Below are 23,585 nucleotides of genomic sequence, written 5' to 3' on the forward strand. Positions count from 1 at the left end.
ATTTGTTTGTCAATTCGGAAATTAATTGGGTGTTAATTTTAGCCGTCCCTCATCAGACCAGGACTTTAGTACGCAGGCATTACTTTGCATTCATTGTAGCTTACCTCCCATTTACTGTGGGTCACTAGCTCTGCATACATTAAAATAGCCCTGCGGCTCATTCCCTTGATTACTTTTTGAACTGCCATGCATTAGAAAATTTACGCCTTTCTGTTATAATTATGAAAATTTGGTATTGGAAGGTAGCATCTTGAACACCCCGACTTCTCATACCACACGTGTGCTTGGGTGGTCTCTCCATGGCATGGGGCCAGTGGGGGCTGTGGACAGAGAAAGACTGTCATCTGAAGGGTTCATTCATGGCTTGTTAGAGTCATCTCTGAAGAGGACAAGATCAGCTGTTGTCAACGTTCCTCTTCCTTGGCTTGTCCTCCTTGTCCACTTCTTTTCTTCCCTATGGCTCTGCTTCTAGAGAGGGATTCCTTAATGCGTGGGCTGTTGAAGTGCCTCTCTCATGCCTCTCCTGTCTTGCTTCCTAACCCCTGAATGTGACCCCTGCTGCTGTCCTCACAGCTCCAATGTCACCAAGTGAAGGGTGTCAGACCTTATGATGGACCTGTGGCATCTCCAGTCCTGCGAGGCTTCCACTGAGGGCCTATGACTCTCCTCTGGGCTGTTCCATTGCCTCTCTTGCAGGGGAGCAACACACGAGTGGTTAGAGGGTGGGGCTTATTTGATGTCCTAGGCCACCCCACCATGGAGCTGCACCTTGCTCCTTGAAACTCCTTTGTTTGTCTTCTGTTACCATGTCAACCTTGTGTGCATTGTACAGGAACCAGTTCTAAAGACAGAGTTGTCGGTAGTTTTTTTTCCCTGAATGCTTGATACAAGATTAGGAAAGATCTTTAAAATCTTGATGAATAATTAAAAAGTTCAGAAACAAAACTAGCCCACCCACCTCCTCCCCTCTTTGCTTTGCCAACCTCCAAACTGTTAAAGTAACTGATGAGAGAGTGAGAGACACGTGTTCACTGTTTCTGGAATCTTAACATTCATGGTTCTGCCCTCCCTCCCTCCGTCCCTCCACCCCTCCCTCCCTTGCTCCTAGCCCTTGTTGTCTCTTCAGCATTGCAGTCCCCATCCGTCCTTCTCTGCACGCAGATGTGCAGTGAGAAAGAGAGTTGTCCCTTTAGCCTTGGGAGAGATAATGGCCCACGGTTCCTCTGCTCAGTGTCCAGGAAGTGGCATTACCCTTAACTTCACTTCTCCCCATATAGCGGTAGAAGCATATTTTACAAAACTCTGTTTGGTTTAATTTACACATCCCTTTGTGAACAGACCAAGTTCTTTAAGGGCATTTATTCTGCTTCATATAAATAATTGATCAGCCAAGTTAATTTACTTCCGCCTGACTTGGTCAGCCTTAATTAACCGCCCTGGAGTCAGGACTGAACTTTTTGTTAGCTTGAAATCTTTCACAGACGTGATAACAAGGCTTTGTTTTTCCTAAAATTTTCAGCATCAACACTGTAACCAAGGAAATAATCATAATAATAAAGCTGTGTTTTAATTTACTATGAATACATTGGCCTGGACATTATGAATTTTCCAGAAGGTTTCCACAGAGTAGCTCTGTTGGCAACAACACTAAATAAGCCTGGGAGACCCAGTTCTTATTATTTTTAAAAGTCCCCTTTTAAAACAAAGTGAGCCTTTGAAATTGGCATCTCTGTCATATCTCCCAGCAAGGTGGCAAGTGCATGGTTTGGGCTTCCGTATGCATCTCACAGCCATGGGATGGCAGTGTCAGGCTTGTAGAGCTACGGGATATGGATCAGTTGTTTTAAGCAGGTCCTGGTCGTGTGCAGAAGGTATATGTGAGAAGTGGGGGAAAGGCTTGGCCCCCTGCTTAAGAATGGACAGGTTGATGGGGACAAGGTGGCCGAAGCCTCCATATACATGATCCTCTAATTCAAGCACCATAGACACTTGTACAGAGGGTCAGGCATCCAGTTCATTACGGTGCAGGTGGTTCTTTGGTAAGACAGTGTCCCAGAGAGGAGGAGCGGAGGTTAAGTAAATCAAGTGCTTGGGACAAAACCCCTGGGAAGAACAGAGTGTAGAGCTCCATGGTGAAGAGGAGGATGCTTCTCCAGGCTCTGTGCTTGCTCTCTACTGACGCTGTGTGAAGTCGAGAGGAAAAGACAGTCATTTCCTGAAACATTCCAGTACATTCCTTCTCTGTATTTTAAGACCCTTTCTTCATCTACCTGCCACGCTCTTGTCTTTGCTGAAATTTAGTTTCTCCTGGTTGATGTGCTCATTGATCACTTAGCCAAAGACTGGCTAAAGAAGGAAGTCTTGGTCATTTCTTAAGCTCATGTCTGAAATGAAGAGTCTTTATATGACTGTATTTACCCCCAATCAACCGAGCGTCAGTTTTCTTGTCTCAGAAATGAAGACTTGGGCGTTTGAGAAATGTACCAGAGGGTTTTATATGAAGAAGCTATAAAAGTGTATTAAATGGCTTTGGATGTTTGATAGAAATACTCTTGACCCAGACAGTATCCGAAATACTCTTAGATACCAAAACTCCGTGTTTTCCACATGGGCATTTCATGAAGTTGTCTGTCCCCGATGGGTGTTGCACCAATGAGAAGCCCTCCAGCCCATGTGCTCCAGTTAGCACTCGCTAACTCATTCTTTTGCATAGACAGACTTTCCAGAAGATGGGAAACATTTTTTTTATTTATGTATCCTTTTTCATAACTAATAATAAAAGGGCTTTTTAGTACTGACTACCCCGAGACATCTCTCTATTCCCTCATTTTTTTATAATACGGGTGGTTGACTTAGTACATTCCAGGTGTGTTCGGGACACCTGCAGTACCGCTGAGCTACATCCAACCTGAAACCTTTTCTCTTAAGTACCCAAACATACGAACGAGCCAGGGTATGGTAGAGCTAAACTAAAGCGTTAGGGAAAACCCCGGAGGCTTTAGCACATTTGCGTGTTTTAAGTCAGAGGAGATGCTTCCATGTTCCTGGTCTCTTGTTGCCTGTCTTGTATCTGTTTTGGGTGGTGTTTTGTTTTGACTGATTCTTTCCATAGTGGGAGGTAAGGAACTGCAGGCAGTTCCTAAAGGATAGTAATTGCTAGAAAGTCAGATCCAAAGAGATGAGCATCACCACCTGTAGCTTCACACCTGCTAAATAAAATGGCATTCTCCGTCTACTTCAGCACCAGATTAACTAACACATTACGGCCTTGCGTTCCTGACGTGTGCCTTGTACCTGCTAGAGACCATTACTGAAAATGGACAAGATGGGAATTGTTCAAGTGGTCATTCTACTGTCTGGTCCTCAGGCAAATTGCAGAGAATAGACTTCTGTCAGTTTTTAACAAAAGCACAGCCTCCTAAAGGTGTCCAGAGTTCTTTGGGTTATATATCTAGTGTAGTGGGAAAGAAGTAGGGTAGTATTAGTACCTATGGGTAATTTGAATGAAATATTTTCTGTTTTGTCTGGTATTGGGAATTCACATTGAAGTCTTAATTATTTAGGCATTTCTCAGCTTTGATGTTTGAACTGACTCCTTCCTTTAGTGACTAACCGTTTTCCTTTCCAAGTCTTAGTCTGTGAACTTGGCTTGTGACCCTGTACGTCAGCCTTCAGAAAGCATGCTGCGGTGAGTGAGAGCTCAGGCATCAAAGGAGAAAGTCTCTCCTCCTGTGCCCACCACGGCTAGCGGTGGCACTCTGGACATGAAAATAACTCACCAGGTCTTGTATTTTTTTTCCCTAGAATTTACCTGTTTTGGAGGCTGAGCACAGGTGCAGGCCTCTGTGAATGTTTGGAGATTGGAGGACAACTCTCAGATGCTGGCCCTGGCCATTCTGACTTAAGACATGTGTTGGAAGGGCTTTTACCCACTGAGCGGTTGTCCCATTCCCAAGCCTCAGCTCTCTATGAAGAGGAAGTGGTGATTGTTACTGGAAGCTAGGGAACACACAGGAATCACCTGCATTGTGGATTGCCTAGTACAGTACAGGTGGTGAGAAGGTAGATTTTGTCCTGGTTGGGTACCTAGACTCACTCCCCAAGCTAATGGTTTTGTGCTTAGAGAGTAACAGGATTGAGTAGTATAGTTAGCGTCAGGTATTGTCTTTGCCTGTAAGGCTAGCACCTAGGAGGCTGAGGTAGAAGGATTATGAGTTCAAGGACAACCTGGACTCTATCATAGAACCCTATCCCCCCGCCCCCCAAAAAACCAAACAAACAAAACCAAAAACTAAAACCTAAAAAATAAAAGGAGACAGCAGATTTTTTCTCTATTTTTTATACTCTATGTATTTTTTCTAGTAGACATTTTAGTACTTTAGTATTTATTTAATTAGTTTACTTTTGGGTGGTATTGAGGTGTGAACGCAGTATCCCACAAATGCTAGGCAAGAGTTCTACCACTGAGCTATATCCATGCCTCATATTTAGGACTTTAAAATTCTGACCTTTTCTGTGGTCTATGTAGGTCTCTCCAAAGTAAAGAGTACAAGGATCTCCCTGAAATACCAGTCCTTACACACCTTGGAGTTCAGTTATCCACCAGGAGAAACATTAGCATTGAATGTGATTCTCACGAGGGCCTTACCTATAAAACAACAGTCATAGCCGGAATCCATTCAGTTTGAAGATGGAAAGTCCTTTTTGGCCCTCTCTCTTTCTAGCAGTGGCCTGTCTTACAGGAATGACCAACGAACTGGTACAAGGATTTAGAATCCTGAAAATGCTTTTGCTGTTTGCCTGCAGGTTTTCAGCATTGATTCCCTCAAGGGGCCTTGTAGCGATGCTGCTTGTCACTTGAGGCACTGGAGTTGGAGCATGTTTCTTCTCCGCGAGTGTTACATTGCCAGAGTGTCGGAACCTGATAACGCTCAAATGTATAGCTTGTGTGATGACTTAAAGTGTTTTGGTTTTTTTGGCAAAATATCTGAATCCCATCAGAGAAATTGACTCCTAAATTCTCCTCGGATCACCTGAACTTGTCATCTTTCCTGTGAGGGAATGCATGATATAGTGTAAGCCATACTGGAGCTTGAATTGAGAGTGGCAGCCCCTAGTCCTAAAGTAGGGGCCCAGTCTACTAATAAGAAAGAAAAGGGGTGAAGTAGAACGACAACTGCTTGTCAGTTCAGCAACATGTAAGGCAAAACTCCTTTCGTTCTGACCAGCAACTGTTTTAACAGCTGTCTCTCCCCCTTCTCTCCCCCACTCCCCCTTTCTCTCTCTCCTTTACCTCCCACCCCCCTTTTCCTGAAAATCCTCCTCTCAGGTTTTTGAGTCATGATGCAAGAATCTGGGTCTGAGACAAAAAGTAACGGATCAGCCATCCAGAACGGGTCCAGTGGTGGCAACCACTTGCTAGAGTGTGGGGCTCTTCGTGACACTCGGTCCAACGGGGAGGCGCCAGCGGTGGACCTGGGCGCAGCCGACCTTGCCCACGTCCAGCAGCAGCAACAGCAGGTACTTGCCTGGGAGCTGGAGTTGTGAGTGATGTGAAGCCACTGGCCATGTTGTAGGCACATGCGTCTGGTGCATCCGTCTGCCAGAAAGCAGCAGCATAGTCTCAGGGGTCCTCCTGGCTGAGATTAATTTTGAAAGCCTTGGGAGCTGCAAGCATCTTTCTGGACAGTGGCTGTTAGATTTAAAGTTGAATGGACCTTGAGCCCCCAACATGTCACCTAAGCTTTTATTATTCAATTAAAACGACTCTCTGGGGGAAAAATGGTTGCTGATGCTTGAGATAAATAGTTGACCACTATAACAGTAGTTAAATAAAAACAGGTTCACCCCTCTTTCAGCCTTTTCAGAACCTTATGAAGAAATAAAATCAGAGCTAAAAGATGAAAGAAATAAAGATATATGGGGGGGGTAATCAAAGGAAATAGAAACAAATAGAAATATAGGTAAACATGTTTAAATAACAGGCCCATGTTTATAAGACGGACATCAGTTTGGGACATTCCTTCCTCCTACCTCTAGGAACTAGGGTGTATGTGTTTGTGGATGTTTCTTGGAGTCTGACAGCAGATAGTGTTGGCTAAAATCTCAGTGGTGTTTTAACTGATCGGTTTGGGCCTCTTCAACATGCCCCTTGCTTGAGACATTCCCATTCCTTCCCTGCCCTTCCCAGGGTGGAAGCGGGTCCTTGGGAGTAACTGTTGAAATATTTCCCAGTGGTACAGGTGACCTAAGACATGGTATTGTGTTGCTAAAAATTCAAATGTAAATAGCATTTCCTTGAAGACTGGATTGGGTTTCCCACCCGTGGGATCAGGAAATATTAGGAGTTTTTGCTACTGATAACAGGGCAGGTTTTGTCCTTGATCCATTTATCTTGTAGCTGTGGTGCCATTTGCAATCAGGTATTTAAGAGAAAAAAAAAAAGGAATGAAATGTCTTGGGGAAATTTTTTTTAACTTTTCCATAGAGAATTGTTGGGAAATGCCATAAGAAAAAAGAACAGACCTTTCAAACTACTTTATTAAAACTGGAATCAAATTCTTAGGGCTGGAGCCATGGTAACAAGTCTTTTCTTTCTGAGACAGGTTCTCACTTAGCTGAGGCCTCTGGCTTTGAAATTGCCCTGTAGCCCAAACTGGCCATAAACTCCGGATCCTCTTGCTTCCACCTTCCAAATAGTTGAATTGCAGACATGCGTTAAAATATGAACAGCCGGGCAGTGATGGCGCACACCTTCAATCCCAGCACTTGGGAAGCAGAGGCAGGTGGATCTCTGTGAGTTCGAGGCCAGCCTGGTCTACGAGAACTAGTTCTAGGACAGCTAGGACTGTTACATAGAGAAACTCTGTCTCAAAGAAGTCAATCAATCAATAAAAATATAAACACTCAGTGGACCGTGAGCCTGTTAGATATGGGTGGATGCAGCGTGAAACCATTTGGTCAGTTTGGGGAAAGTCCTAGAAAGAAAAAGGGAAGTTGGCAGATAAGCCAGGTCAGTTCAGGGGATTTGGGGTTGTGACGTGATTTCTTTTCTTGTCACTCTAACTATTTCTGCCCCCAGCGTAGGCATCCTCAAAGCTAGAATTTAGACCACCTGGGTTGTGTTAATTCTGTGTATCAGTTACTACACAGTGGCTGACTTCTAACCAGGGAGCTTGTCTGCCGAACCTGGCAGTAAATGGCAGGAAAGCATTTGCAGGGATGGTCATTCTGTGGTATCCTCATCTATGTGTGGTGAATACCATCTTCTGTGCCATGACAAGACCGAGGTAAGATCAGTCATTTCTTCATGAGGTAGCTGAGATGGGGGCTGACGCAATGGGCTCCCTGAATCATTTGTACTTGGATTACATTAGTTTAGTCAGTGGGAGATTAACTTTGTTTGAATTTTACCTGAAGGACTGACAAATGTTCAGAATAATAAAGTATTTTACCAAGGAGCCAGTGGGTAAAAAATGCTTGCCACCATGCTTGAGGACCTGAATTTGCTTCCCAGCACCCACATGGCAAGAGAAGAACAAGCCTTCACAAATCCTCCCTCACTCTCTTACACACAAATGCAATAATAATAATCAAAAAAAAGTTTAAGCAAAAAACAGAAGAGTATTTAGCCAACCATGAAAATTTACATGTTTAACACACTTACCACACACAGCCGCCCTGCTACAGAACAGGAGCAGCAGTGACACAGGAGAATGTTCTGGAAGCATATTTCAGTTGCATTTATTTAAAAATAGTGAGTCACTAGTCAGTCACCTGGGCTGGAGCCCTTCTGGAGAATGTGTTGTTAAATGGTCATTCATGCCGTTTTCAAGTACTTGGTTTTTGATTCCACTTTGAAACTTGAAAATAAATATTTCACGGCAATTTTCTGTCTATTTGTCACTGATATGTTTGAGGAAGAAAGGCATCCGTCGGGTCTAGGATTGTGGCTAAAGCCCCACTTATTGTGGTTGGCAAGCCTTTTTAGGCCTTATTTTAAAACATCCACAGCTGCTTTGACTCCTTGTGTAAGAGAAGTCTCTAAACAGGTTGGTGGGGGAAGTGGCGTAGGTGACAGAAGAAAAACTACAGGCTCACAAAGGGTCCAGGGGCCCAAAGCTCCCCACGTTCTCTGGCGTTCAGAAAGCAGCAGCAATTCAGCTGTGCGGAGAGATGGTTGCACTGGTGGATCTGCGTGGTTTTCGTCATTTTTCTCCTGCAGGTCTTTACTCCAAGTGAGAATGCAAGCACTGAGAAAATCGCAGCCATGCTGAATTCATTACTGCGGTAGTCACACAAAACCACGGATAAAATTTCAATATCTGCAGGCCACAGTTGAGTAAACAGTTGCACTGAAATTTAATTCCTGTTGACTTTTCCCCCATCCCTCGCCAGGGGCACATTCTGATTCCATAGTACAAAGACAACAGGGGTTACAGCTTTGATTAATGTAGGACAGTGGAAGAGAGTGGAAGAGAGTCAGAACTGTAAAATATGTCAGAAGTCCACAGAACACAAAGATCTGGCTTCAAGCTGCCTGGCGTAAAAACGAGTTAATTACGCTGTGAGTTACACAGAATGGTTCGGAATATTCTATGGCACCAGAGCCTTTGGTGTTATTCAGCGGGGTTGGGGGTGGGTGCTATTCGGTGGGGGCGGAGGGGGCGGGTGCCGAATGAGCCCTGTGTTGGGCTCCTTCTTGCCAGTCATGTCTACAAATGACAGCAAGTGCCCTCTTCAGAAGCTTCTGTGCTCACAAAGAACCACTACCATAGTGATTCCATGGGTTGCCTGAGTTGAGTCTCAAACAGAATTTGTTTTAAAGAATTATCTATTTGACAGCCTGAAGAAATGGGAGGTCTTTGCTGTCCTATCCTCTCTTGAAAAATCAGGACGTCTGGCAACCTTGGGCGACCGTCCCACAAGGGCAGCAACTGTTGGGAGATGAATCGCTGCTGAAGACAGGCAGCCCTGTAGCCTTGTGGTTCACCACGGTTCCACCCAGCAGAGTACTGCCCCTGCCCTCTAGGCAGAGCAGCAAGGGATGCTGGTCTGGGAGATGTATCATCCTTCTGAAGTTACCAGCCAAAGAGAGGTGCGGCCATTAGTTGGAGGAGCCCGCCCACACGAGTGCCTTGTCTTCCCTCCTCAAAACAAAGCGTATTGTCTCTATAATGTTTCAGCTCTATTTATATCCAGGCTCTGGAATTATTACAATGGTTTTCTAATAATGTAATTTGATAGCATTCCTGAGCATTCTCTTGCAGGCCTTGAGGACTTCTTTACCCTACACCATGACTGCTTTTTACTTCCTATTACGCCTGCCCCCATTTCTGTGTCTCCGAGCTCTGTGTTGACTCCATTATAGAATGCAGCAACAGATACTATTATTGATTGTTAATGTTTTTTTTTCTATCCCCCCTTAAAGGAAGGATTTTAAAATGTCCAGAGCAATTTTATAAACTGTGTGGATTAATGCATTGAAAAGTCTTGAATTTTTTAAAGCAGGATTTTATTTCCATATTGCTGCAAATGAGAGCTTTTTCAGATAAGCATATTACATAGAACATAATGTTTAGAAGTTTCTCCATATACAGCATATGCTGGCAGGTCAATTAACAGAATGCATACCAGAAAATGTTTATTCAATAAAGATGAATAGCTGTTAAATAAAACAGCTATTCTTGACAACATCCCTTTTTTTAATGATGGGTGCTTTCTTTGGGAAGGGGTAAATTTTTTGGTACCACCTGGCATTTTTATTGTGTGCAAATCCGCAAAAGGAGAGTGCTCATGGCTGTGGTTTTGAGGTACAGCCATCATTGTCTATGAGAACAGTTTCCAGAGAGTGGGTGAGAAAGTCATTTAAAAAGATATGCTGCCCTTGTGATTTGTTCCTTAAGGCGTATAAGTAAATGAAGGGCTTATTTTTTTTTTTGTAGCTTCTCTGATATTTGGTTTAAAATGTTAGTTTTGGTCAAAAGAAAGAGTATGTTTCAAGTTAACAAATGTAAACAAAGAGCAAAAGAAATATTCACTGACCAGCAAGGAGGTAAGGGAGGGAGAAAGTATAGATAGGCCTCTTAGAATCGTCCAGGGTGGGAAGTAGAGGGTGGCCATGGGAAGAGAGGGAGAGCAGGCACTGATGCTTACACCAGACCCTGGAAGCTCATGACCAGGACTAGCTCTTTAGGGCATGGGCAAAGAGTGTGCTGGCATAAATTCAAAGGGGGTTTAGAAAATGGTAAAGATCAGAAGAATCTAGGAGATCGTAGATGCTTACACGATGGGATTAACAGTTGTCTCCTTGTATGCATTGTTCTATTAATGGATTCATCTGTGGCTCTAAAGTTTAGGAGGAAAAGTGTGTCTGAACTGAACATGGTCATATTTTCTTGTCCTTGGTCCCTAAGCACTACGGCGACAACTACTTATTCAACTTTTACCTCGTGTTGGTTACTGGAAGTAATACAGCCTTTAAAGTATCTGAGAAGAGGGTGCCTAGCTTCCATGCAAATGCACCTTACTGTCATTCCAGAGGGCTGGGCCATCCATAGAGTTGGGGTTACTGATGAGAAGGAATTCCTAGAAAAAGCAATTTGAAGAACAGAGACTCTATTATGGCTCACAATTGGAGGGTGGAATTTCCGTCATGGCAGGAAAGTTATGGTGACAGAAGTGAGGGGCAGTTGGTCACATTGTACCTGCAGCCAGAAAGCAGAGAGAGATGAAGGCTGGTGTTCAGCTTGTTTTCTCCTGTTTATTCAGTCCAGAACCCCAGCCCATGTTAGAGTGTCACCCACACTTCATTCTTCCCACAATGAGAAATCTAAATACCTTCCCAGTCCCACCCAGGCATTTGTCTCCTCATTGATTTTATGTCCTATCGAGTTAACAATTAGTATTAACTGTTGCAGTATCCGTAGACGCCAAGAGGATGACTTGCAAAGTATCGAAGGGTCCGTGCTATAAGGAAAGGTTAGAGGATTTTGTTTTTAGAAGAAAAAGAAGTACATAAAATTTTCCTCTTCACTTTCAAAATGGTGGTATGAAATTCCTCACTGGTCTTTGGGAACAATGGGAGAGAGGGAGGGAGGAGAGGGAGGGATGGAGAGAGAGAGAGACAGAGAGAGAGACAGAGAGAGAGACAGAGAGAGACAGAGAGAGACAGAGAGAGACAGAGAGAGACAGAGAGAGAGAGGAAGGCTGGGTGCTTTATGTGAAAAGCACTCACCTTGGTTTCTCAGGCATGCCCACCTCCTTTAGGGGACTTGGCATTAGTTCTCGCTTTGTACAGAGTGCCCCGATAAAGTGGGTCCAGCCATGGGTATGAGACCGAGGGACCAGACTAGATGAGCTCTATCATCCCACTCCTTTTCCACTCATGTCCCCTGTCCCATTGCAGCTCTTTTGATGCTGTTGGTAGGAAGAAATGATGATCATCAGTGTCCTAGAAGGGAACCTGCTAGGAAGGTAGTGCAGAGAAGTTCTATTCATATAGAGTGCCCTGCTGGGACCTAGTGCAGTTCAGAAGCTAGTATGTTCCTTAGCCAGTAGGTGAAAACCCAGCCCTAATTCTAAAGGAATTGCTCTGTTGAGATGAGCTTTTATCAGACACTTTGCAGAGGTCAAATTTTACCCCCCCCAAAAAAAAAGATTTAGAAAAACTATTCAGCAGATATCAGTAATATCAATGTTAGTGAGACCTAAGAAACAAATTGAAGCAAAGCAGAGACAGAAGTTTAGATAAATTCTGGTAAGTAAAGAAAAACCAGCCACAACAAAAACAACTCCCCTACACACTTTCCTTAATTCCTCTGGTGCCTATTTCTGGAAAAAAGCATGTTTCACCCTGAATGCTAAATTTAGCTCTCTCGTCTCTGTTAGTTTAGTCCTGCCTTCCATCAAAATATTGTCTTCAAAGATTTATGTAACTTGTGAGTCTTATTTGAAATTCTTTCAAGTAGTGATTGCTGAAGAGTTGTGTGTCATTAATCTCTCCATTAGAAATTAAAATGGCATGGGAGGCCAAAATGGGGAGGAGTACCTTCTATGTGAGAGAGCATGGGAACAGAATCCCAGACGACATGGCTTATGAATGACATGTCCTCTCTAAAATTCAAGAGAAAGTTTTGCTGTGGTGAGATGGTAACCTTAAGCCCTGATCTGTTCATGTTAATAATTAATAATAACAACAACAACAACACCCCTTCTAGCTTGTCTAATCAAAAGAATCTCATTTTGAACTCTGAGGAGATAGGGCTTCAGTCATAACCTGTTGACAGATTAGCACAGTGGTTGCACAGCCAGTGCTAGCAGACTCCTCTCTGTGCTCTGAGGCCCGGGACCCACACCACTGTTGTGTCCCTGCCTGTGGAGTCTAATATACCTGTAGGGGGTACATCAATTACTGATAAAAAAGGGTCTCCATGTGACTGACTGCTTTTGTGACAAATAAGAATGGCCATATATATGCAAGTGGTCCTCAGAGGAGGAAGTTGATGGAGAGGTCTGAACTTCCTGTTCTAAACTTTCTTTTCATGGCTTTGACTTTGCACTCAAACCTATTGTGATTGTGACGTGTCATAACACTGCCGAGACCCTTGGCCAAACACTGTTTGATTTGCTTCACAGAAATAGAAGCTGTGTTGGATTCTTTTCCCCCTCGTCCTGAGAAAACACGCTAAGGTCACCATCCTTGACTGTCTGCTCTGCAGCTTTGTTATACGTGACTCAGTACGCGTGCTGTCCTGTGTAGCCAGGACAAATGTGTGTCCGTGCTTTGTCACTGTCGTCAGACGCCTGACAGAAACCGTGTAGGACAGATGGAAAAAATGATCTTATCTCACAGTTTCCAAGATTTCTATTCAGAGTCCTTGGCTCTATTGTGTCTGCTTGTGGTGGGACAGAGCATCACCGTGATGGGCGCATCTGGCAGAGCCACTGGCCCCATAGTGGTCAGGAGTCAGAGACGGACAAGATTGGTCTGACATGACCACAGTGACCTACCTCCTTTACCTAGGCCCTACATCCTAATGTTTCTAAAAACTCCTGTAATAGTGTTACTAGATGAGGGGCCAAGCCTTCAGAATAGAGTCCTTTTGGTTTTTCTTGGCTGGGGGGGGGTACTTCTTTATAAACCGTAATAAGATGGAGCGTCAAGAAATTCCCAAATCCCCATATTTCTGGAATCTAAAACTAAAGTCAGATTTGATTCCCCCACCATCACTGAAAAAAAAAGTTTCAGTTTGGGGACCATTTGGGGTTTGGTTTTACTTTACTTTTCTTTCCTTCTTTCCTTTCCTTTCCTTTCCTTTCCCTTCTCCTCCTCCTCCTCCTCCTCTTCTTCTTCTTCTTCTTCTTCTTCTTCTTCTTCTTCTTCTTCTTCTTCTTCTTTTAAAAATAGTAAGAATGTTCAGTCAGTAAATCTGAGGAGATATTTTAAAGTAAAATTTTCCAATTCTGGCCCATTTTTGACCCCAAGTATTTTATACAAGAGTTGCCTCACCCTGTATTAATCATCTCTCCACTTTGGCCTTCAGAACTTAATTTGTTCATTCATTTACATAATTTTTATTCCAGTCTTCATTGCCCACTCCTATGGTGAAGGCAATGTAGAGACCAGATTGATGTGTGTGTACTGGCAAACAAGAGCAAAGGCTGAGTATATGAAGTCCAGGGGGAAGCTGAGGCAGCAGAAGAGGCTGCTGGGAAGGCGGAAGGCATGTGCTTTTGCACCTGTGTTGGCCTGGCTTTTTACTCCAGTGGACACTCTAAGGAGAGGCCCAGCTAGAAGAAAAGGAATCCCTGGGAGATTAGTAGCCATTAATCAAGAATTTTAATAAAGGGCCACTAACCTTGGACTTGTTTGATAGGGGGACTCCTCATGGCTCCCCCCACCTTTCCTTCCTGCAACCCATGTGCACAAAACCTTTAACATCTTGTAAGTCCCACCAGGGAGGGACGTCCTTCTCCTTCTCTGACACGTTCCAGCACGAGGCCTAGTGATGACATTCCCGACTCCCTTCTCAGGGGATTCTCCATTGTGCCATAAGGAGCACCCATCACACTTTCTTAGCTGGGTTTGGTGCACATGCCCACAGTCACTTGGGTCCGGAGTTGAGAGTCATCCTCAGCTACACACGCAGCAAGTGGATTTCAGTCCCAGGCCAGCCTGGGTTACTTGAGATTTTGTCCACAAGAGAGAGAGGGGGGAAGGGAGCCCTCATATACACTAAAAGTCACTACAGTGGTTATGGCTGTTTATTCTGATTAATATTATCAAGTACATTGCCTTTAGCCTTGGCCTGTTATAGAATCTCTTTCAAAAGTCACATGGGGAATGCTGATAAAACGGCTGTGTTCCTATTGATCACGGAGTGGGCTTATCTGTCTTAGAGAACAAAACTAACTAAGCTGAGTCTGTGATAAAGTCTTTGTTCCATATTGACACAAGCTCCTTAGAATGAAATTGTTTTTGAAGTGGTGAGGGGGTTGGGGGAGGAGCACATAGTGTGTATCTTTTGCTGGAAAAACCCAATGTGTAATTATTAAACAGCTGGTGCTATTGGTAGCTCATCCAGGAGCTGAAGATCACACTGTCCAGGAATGGGGTTTTCCGTACAGCACTGAAGTGGAAGAGGTGAAGGAAGGTGGATACAAGCTGTGTTCTCTCGAATCCTTCTAGATGGCCATTGTGTCTTCTGCAGAGACTGTGTGTACCAACTATGTACGGTGTGGTTCTTTTTCTTATTACCTCTCACTTTCCTCTTGTATTTAGCATTTTCTATTGGTGTGTGTGCGTGTGCGTGTGCGCATGTGTGTGTGTGTATGTGTGTGTTAGGTTGCAGATTGAGAGCAGAGCATAGCTTCAGGTGTTGTTTTCAGTTCTGTTCTCCTTGGGGTTTTGTTGTTGTTGTTGTTATTGTTGTTGTTGTTGTTGTTGGTGGTGGTGGTGGTGGTGGATAGATAGGGCCTCTCACTGACTCGGAGCTCCCAGCAAATAGGCTCTAAAATGAATGACCAAGTCTTGGAGGTCTGTGCTGGAACCTCTTGGTTACCAGCAAGCTACCACACCAGGCTAGTTTTTTACTTGGTTCCTGGGACTGAGCTTGAGTCCTTATCCTTGGTAAGCAGTTGACGGAGAGGGCTGTCTCCCCAGACTAGCTCGCTCCTTTTTTGAAGCTACTCAAGATAAGTTTAACTTCTCCATGCAAGCTCGTCTTCAGCAAGGTTTCCTAAAGTACAAGACTTCCGCTGCCGTTTCTCTTCCTTCCAACCATGAGTCCATTGTCAGTGTCCTGTTGTGGTCCTTCCCTGAGCCCTCGAGGAAGGCAACGAGTCAGCCGTTCCCATTGAATGCTCTTCCTACGGTGCTTTGTCTTGCCCTGAACTTCTGTCTCTCCACCGAGGAGGGAAGGTGACATGATGTCTTAGTCATTCAAATCCAATAACTTTTAATCTGAAGGTTAAGTAGTGAGATATAAACTAAGAGATGATAATATCAATTTTATGTTCACTGAAGGGCACAATATACCTCTTTCTAGGAGAGGGAAAATTGTGCGTAAAATGTCTTTCACTTTTCCATAGCAGAGTCATGTCTCTCACAGCCAAGGAAAGAAAGAGTTTTTTGGAAATTTTTAATAAAATGAGATGTGGCATCATAAAGCAGGGCAAGAGTGGCGTTTCGAGATTATAATTATTATGTATTAATTTTTCAAGGCTGCGTGGTGCCGAGTGGCTCCCTTGTAAGGAAGCCTTCCTTTACTGATGCTCATTATCCTCTCTCCGAACTCAGCAACCTTTTGCAAGGTCAAAGGCGGAGAGAGAATGACACAATGCTCATTCTTTCCTGACTATTTTTGGTCCTAATGTGTGTGATAAATAACACCCTGATAATATTGCTTACCTTCTTCTCTCATTTTTGCTCCCTCCTCCTGGTGAGCTCCCCATTTCGACGCAATAAGCATTCACCATACAGAAGCGCGAAGTGGAAATGCCTCAACGGGGTGGCTTTTTATTCTGATGTTCAGGCCATGAGATTTATATTTGTCTTAGAAATACAAAGTTTTGTGCTGCGTATTATGTATCTATCTCGTGTGTACTTATGTATGGGCCTGCGCTATCATTCATCTATCTGTAAGATGGGGGAAGACATCATGCATGAGGTGAGTGTGCGATAGTCATCATTATCATTGTCAAGGTTATGTTCCCTAATGGGGTGATTCATGATTGTGATTGCCAGGGTTGCATTCTGAAAGGAAGCTTCAACCCACCTCAGCTATTTGTTGGGCAGCTTCTGTGTACAAGGGGCTGCGGTGAGCCTGCAGACCAGAAAAGGAGCCCAAGGACGATAGCCCTCAAGCCAGATTCAGCCTAGCATTTCGTACTGCGGAGAGAGTCCTTTGACGATGTAGCTGCGCCAGTTGTTCACCACTGTGTACAGCTGTCTCCATGCCTACACAGCTGTAGTAGTAATTTTCTCATTAATGTGACAACGTAGCTGTCAAAAACAATTTCAGGATGCAGAGATGAATTTTTGCCTCGCAGTTTGGGAGGGTCCAGTCGATCATAGCGAGAAGTCGCGGTGTCAGGAGCAGGAGGCATCTGGACACCTTGCTGCCACAGGCAGGAGACAGGGATGAACGGCAGTGCCCAGCTCATGTTCTCCTTCTGATTCAGTCCAGGACCCCAGTTCATTGGATGTTGCTACCCATATTTATGGTGATTTGCCTTCTTAAACAGCCCTGCCCTCATAGAGACACCTCTACAGGTGTGTTTCCAAAGTGATTTTAAACCCCATCAAGTAGACAGTAAAGATTTAACTGTTACAAGAGCCAGCCAAGCTAACCGATTACAGCAGAAGTTATATGCCCCAGAAACCCTAAAATGTACATGGTCTAGCACTTTGCAGAGGCAATAGCCTTCCCCTGGGTTATTGAGTGGAGAGTGTGGCAGAATTCTCTGTTCTTATTTTGTAGTCACAGAGCACATGCTCCTTCGCTCATGTGGTGCGTGTGTATGTGTGTGTGTGAGGTCAGGGGAAGGCTGCATACATACACACATGATGTTAAACTTGGGCTTGTGGTTTCTAGTGTGATGTAGTGATGTGTGGGTGTATTCACACTTCTGTTCTTTCTTGTTTCCACTCATTTAGCTGATAGTGTCTCACAAATTAAGAAATTGGACATTAGTAATCGTTTTTTTTAAAAAAAGGAAAAACTTCAGCCAGCCTTCCGAGGAAACGGAGGTTGGACATACTTGATGAATCACTGAGAGAGCAGCTGTCCTCAGCCATGGCTCCCTTGCCTACAGTGTAAGCTTTCTCATATTCATGGTCTCCCCACTAGACGACACGGAGAAATACTGCCTCTCCTCTCTCCCTGCATTCTAGGAATTCACAGTCCAATTGCCACACAATAAAATATAGAAACACATACATGAAACATCAATAGAGATCTTAATGCACACAGAGATAAACTGGAGGAGACATGGATAAGCTAATCAATCGATAGAAGAGTGATGTGGGTCATAAATCCTTGGTGGCCTGGAGAGGAAAAATTAGTATCCACATTGGTAGGATACTTTTTTAAGACTTTGGTGAAATTAGAAAACAGAAACTGAGCCTGTGAACATCTGCTGATTTATGTTAAGCCATTTAGTGGGAAATAATGGATGGGAGGTATAGGCTGAGCCATATAGCTTAGACTTGAGGCTTGGATATTAAGGTCCGAAACATTTGTCTTTGACCCTTTTAATTCTGAAATAAGTGAACTTAGGTTTGTGCCATGGAGCAACTGGTGGCAGGTGGTGAGCTAAGGCCTTTCCATGACAGACAATATCACCTGAGTTCACTGGGCCAGACTTCTGACTCTTTGTTTACATAGCCCATGGTGCGAGTATAAGATTTCCAGGGATGCGATGGGGCCTGATAAGTCTGGTTGTTTCCTGGGTAAGGTCGATATTTCCTATACTTTAATACCCAATTCTAGCTACTTCCCTCATTCTATAATTAGAATAATTGAAATCCAGTACCTGATTTGATAAGACTTGTCAGATCTGAAGTGTGTTGCTAAGTGCACTTGTTTATTAGCTGACTATATTTTCTAAGAAGTGTCCGCTTTGGTATTTCTTATCCTTCTGGGGCCTCTTTTTTTCTCCTTTCTTACTTAGTTGATTCTGGCTTTTAAACTTTTCCAATGGTTTACTGTATTTCACAATTAATGAAAATTTGTTTATTTCTGTCACATAGACCCTATGATTACTGTTGTCAAACAGGATTGGCTATAGTGTGTGTTTATGTGTGTGCATGCACGAGTGCTTGCACATGAATGCATGAATGTGTGCATTCATGGGGATGTATGCCTGTATATGAATGTGTATGAATGTTTATAAGTTCATAACTTTGCAGTTCTGTAGAGACCCTCCTCATTTACTCCCCAGACATTTTAGCTTGCTAACTCGTTCATACTAGTTCATGTGTTTGCACAAATATTTCCATACTTTTCTAAATGATTACTTTATGTCGAATCTTTTAGTAACCCATCTCTGACTTGGAGCAGGGCTTTTCTTTTGGCTTTAGATGTTCAAGAGCATGTTCCTGGGATTATTTATCATGGATCATAAGGCATCAATGCTCGCGCGGACTTTGAAAAACGCTCGGAAAGGCATAGGGTTGTGTAAAGTCTTGCACACTAAGAGCCAATTCGTATTAATTCCGGTGGCAGCATCAGCTTGCTCTCTCTTGATTTCTCCTTATTGCAGAACCCATATAAGGTCCGTGATAAACTCAGCGAGGTTCCTAGACACACAGCACACAGCACAGCCACCCCTTTATGGTGGGCATGTGAGTTCACGCAGCCCATTCATGGACAGTTTCACTCTGCCCCTCAGGAATCTCACACAACTACTTTGGTTCAGAGATCCACCACTGCCCACTTTCTTTGCAAGGAACTTTCTCAGTGGTCACGTGATTGTGTTGAAGGCTTCTTAGAACCAACTGCAGATCATCCTTCAGAGTTCTTAAGATCCATGCTAGGCCCAAGAACTTGCTTTTTTTGTTTTTTGGTTTTTTTTTTTTTAGCCCATCCTCCACTGCGTGGCGAGAGGGCCATACTAGTGGAAAGACTGGCAGACAGGATTAGACTGTGGGGGGAAGCTTTGTTCCAACTCACAGTCCTTTCTAGATGAGCTATTGTGGATATCTGAAACATCAAATAGAGAGGACATTAATATTTGCCATTCTGAATATATTGTGCCACTGTCGGTAAGAATTTAACCTACAAAAATAGTGTGTAAAATACAAAGAATTTAAGCTGTAAGAGTGCTACTTACTGTTGTGTTTAAAAGATGAACAATTGAGTATTTCCTAAATATTTAATAAACTGGAGTGATCGTGTGTTTTGGTGTAGAGAAAGGTGCCCTCGACAGCTCTCTTTGGTTTACTTGTAGAATTTTTGTTTGCTTATGAATACTTTTTGCTTTTTTGTATGTCTCAAGGTCTCCATAGCAACATTGGCTCTGTAGTAAAAAAGAAAAGATGCTTTAAGTTAAGGCCCATTCACACTGCTACGGGATGCGTGTGACATACATACGGTGATCTCGATTCTGCACAGTGCATTTTTGTCTGAAAAATAAAATAATTTTAGGAATCTCTCTCATATTTATATCTTCAGCTACCACTTCTCTGCCCACTGGGTGTACTCTCCAGAGTCACCAGTGTTCTGGATGCTTCCACCGTGAGACGTGACTAGTGCAGATCATCCCTCTGTGACAAGAGTCAATCCTGAGAGACATGGGCAATAGAGCAGGACTCTTTTGTTCTGGTTTTCTCCACACTTCCCTGCCCCACGTGTCTCCCAGTTCATGTGCACACACCCATCCCATGGTCACAATCACTTGCAGGCACACACTTCCGGGCTGCTTCTCCATTTACTTCTCAGGATGCTTCCCTTTGGAAGCTCGAAGGGCAGGAAGAGCATTTGAACTGAAATTCGCTGCTGAAGGTTGAAGCCCCACCTCTTATAGTTCCTGCATGAGAAAAGCTGACAAGTGTGACCAGCTCTCCATGCCTCCATTTTCTCGTCTGTAAAATGGCACGATACAAATACATCTTTGTGAAAGAGGTGTGATGATTATGCTGAGCAGCACATTGCCCTTGGCCGAACAGTCCACTCTGTAAAGTGGACTCAGCCCTGTATTATCGACCTTGTTGTCATCTTAAGGGCAGGCCAAAGCCATAGACAACATAGTAGGGATTCGCCCATTAGTGGGCTGGTATGGACCAAGTTACTTCTCTAGGCTGTTTCATTCTTTAGCCTGTCCCGCTCATTTTATATTTAAATGTAATCAGTAGGATATTGAATCCTCCATGTTGGAGTCTTCCAAGGCTTGCTTCCCATGGATACAGGAATCTTGTGCTTCGTGTCACTGAGATAATGAACGGAAATCAGTGCCCTGTCCCATCTGTCTGTTCGTCTCTTCATTTGCACTGACCTCAGTGTGAAGACTGTGGGGAACCAGTCCTTGTAAGCAATTAGTGCCCCAATTTATCGTTTTAGAAAAGAAAACACACACCCTAATCAATATAGAATCTCTGCTCCATACCCACTAGCAAGCATCACCGAAGGAGCCCCACGCACAAATGTTTTAAATTTGGAGCCAGAGTTAAAGACACAGTTGGCCTCCAGAATCTGAATTGAATCAGGGTTTTATTTCAGATAAAAATCTTTGGGTCTCATAACTTAAAAAACACAACTTTTACTGGCATTACGCAATTTGCCACGGGTCATTTACCAAAATGTTTGTATATGTAAGCCCAGGTTCTTCTCTTAAAAAAAAAAAAAAAGGAAGGGTGGAGGGCAGGGATTGGGTTTTGCTAAAATCCAGGTGGCGTTCCAGTTTATATTTAATTTTAATTGGAAATGAAATACAGGCAAAGGAGGGGGAAAAACCCACCATGTTTTCTTTACTGAGAGTATCCATTGGGGAGAGGAAGGGTGCTGCCAGCCAGATTTTAAGACACAGATTTTTTATTGGCATGTCTATTTTTTTTTCTGGCTGAATTCTTGTGCCTGCATTTAAAAAAAATAAGTTTTCACACATGGCAGTCATTTTTATGTCTCAGTGCCACTTGCCACCCTCCTTCTCTGTTTCCCATGCAATTAATACCTAGAACCAGGAGAGCACAATCATCTGCCACACAGAACCAAGAGCTTGCGGAGTCCTGGGGTGAACCCCTTTGAAGTTTCCCATGAGGTCAGATTTAATTCTTGTGGTTCATTTGGATTTCTGGAAGAGTGAGGAATTTTGGAAGAAAGAACAGTGAGTAAAAAAAAAAAAAACTTCCAAAAAGGTCCAGGTACATTTTGTGAAACGGTCACGAAACCCTAGCAGGGAAATGGTGGCACAGTTAGGAAGTGGCTGCTGCTTCCTGGTTGTGGTGTGCCATGAACTGGTGCCTACAAAGATAACGAAACCTTCTCTGTTGGCGTCTTAGTAGGTGAGGGTGTAATCTGGGTCTTCTCAATTGGACATTGAATACCAAATAATTTTAAATTTTATGATGCATGGAACAAGTTGTAGAAAACATTAATAGACGTTGATAAGGACACAGAAAATGAGGTATGGCCTGTAGTCCCATTCTCTAGCAATTGCGGCTCCTAGCACTCCTTTCTTCTCCCCTTTAATTTAGAGATCTGTTTCGTGATTTCCATCCAACCGTTCCCATTCCCTCCGTCAAACTTCACTGATGAGAAAAAAGTTAGCACCAACGCTGTTTATCAGCCAGAGTCCCTGCAGCTGATTTCCTTGTGTGGTAGTACTCACTTTTATCTCGTTTTCATTTTTGGATTCTGTATATTTATAGTTTTAGAGAAACTGTTTGGTTTTGATTTCTAACTTCATCATTTATGGTGTGAACAATGTCATTTTCTTAATATTTCTCCCCTTTCACATTTGCCCAGCTTTGCTAGGTGATTTCCTTAGTCAGGCACAATTCTTTAACTATTAGTTTGTGCCTGCATTCACCATAGGCCTTTGAGACACAGTCCTGTTGTGTAGCCCAGCAAGGTCAGAAACCCTGCCACCCTTCTGCGTGACCGTCTGAGTTCTGAGATTGCGCATGTGCACCAGCACACTTGACGCTTCTGGTGAGTGCAAGAGGAAACTTCAACATGGCACATGACAGTTAGACCGTGTTTTCGTCAATGAATACGTTTCTTTTGGTGGGGGGGGTAACATTCCAAACATCGCCGGTGTCATACATCCATGTGAGTGTGAATTTGAAATCCCTGACAGAAAGTGGTCATGAAAGCATTAGAAATAGCTGCCTTAGCGAAGTGGGTCACAAGTTGGTGGTTTCCAGGTTCATGCCAAGTCACTGCCTGAGGTAGTGCACGTTGCTTATACAAGCACCCTGGGAGCTAAGTACTCTTTTAATAAAGGTTTTTATTTTACTCTCTCTCTCTCTCTCTCTCTCTCTCTCTCTCTCTCTCTCTCTCTCTCTCTCTGTGTGTGTGTGTGTGTGTGTGTGTGTGTGTGTGTGTGTACACATGCAAGCAGTTGGGGTTTTGCAGAGACCAGAAGAACTCATCAGATCCCTAGAACAGGAATTCCGCATCTCTGTGAGCTCCTGGCATGACTGTTGGGGACTGAACTTGGGTGCTATGCAAAAGCGGCAAACATCCAATAACGCCAAGTCATCTCTCTAGCCAGGAGCCCCTACTCTTAAGATTTCCTTTCTGAACGAGCAGGAACATAGCTCTTGCTCACATTCCTTCACACAAAGTCTTACTGGATGAGGCTGGATTAGAACCTGCTCCTGCCAGCTTTGGGGCCTGAGCTGGGCTGTTTATTGTGTAAACGATCAGTTCATTCAGATATTCTCTCCCATGATGCATGCGTTCTTCCTGCACTGCTTCTGCACATGCTCACTCTGTCACATGTCCAGAAAGGGAAGAAACCCAGTATTCTGAAGATAGCGGCTTATCCATTGCCAGTCTGCCCGCTTTTCACACAGAACCCCAGCTTTTAACAAATGTACACAAAGATCGTAAGCAACCGTAATTTCTGTGGCTTGTTAGTTTCTTCTTCATTTCAAAGGGAGAGCATCTTGCTCTTCACCTGTTGCTCTGGGTCCTCCTGGTGAAGACTCGAACCCCGCCTACTGAGGAAGACCTCAGCAGTTGCTACTGCTTCTCAGACACTCCCGGACATGGCAGAAGCTGGATTGTGCTTCTGGTGAAATTAACAGCAGGCTGTGGGCAAGGAACGAAACAGTGGGGTCCTGGGAGATTTTGGCCAGGCCTCCAAAGCTCTTCCAGATTTCTGTCTCTTGGCACTATCCAAAAACTAAAGGGCTACTTTTAAGAATTGGGAAATCTGGATTTATTAATAAACCTCTACGTAAACCATGAACAGCAGCGGTTGCAACATATTTTTTAGACAACTTAAAAGCAGCCATTCTGAGGTTGACAGGTTCCCGTTTATTGCTCTTGTGTTTTGTCCATGGAACCAGGAGGTTTAACTGCAGACTTTGTCCAGGTGCCCCAAACAGCTGTCACATACTGACAGGACTAGGGACA

The 23,585-nt window shown here is 43.7% G+C and overlaps 1 protein-coding gene across 8 annotated transcripts in view; it reads left to right on the forward strand.

The window, feature by feature from the left end:
- Foxp1 (forkhead box P1) overlaps window positions 1-23,585 on the forward strand; it is a 609,381-nt gene that overhangs the window by 365,735 nt on the left and 220,061 nt on the right. For all 8 annotated transcript variants that reach the window (XM_075983344.1, XM_075983343.1, XM_075983358.1 and 5 more), the window contains one exon: window positions 5,330-5,520. In XM_075983344.1, the coding sequence (XP_075839459.1) occupies window positions 5,341-5,520 (180 nt within the window). In that variant the 5' untranslated portion in view covers window positions 5,330-5,340. The remainder of the gene's footprint in view (window positions 1-5,329; window positions 5,521-23,585) is intronic.

Source organism: Microtus pennsylvanicus, chromosome 8, assembly GCF_037038515.1.
Source record: "Microtus pennsylvanicus isolate mMicPen1 chromosome 8, mMicPen1.hap1, whole genome shotgun sequence".
Taxonomy (NCBI): domain Eukaryota; kingdom Metazoa; phylum Chordata; class Mammalia; order Rodentia; family Cricetidae; genus Microtus; species Microtus pennsylvanicus.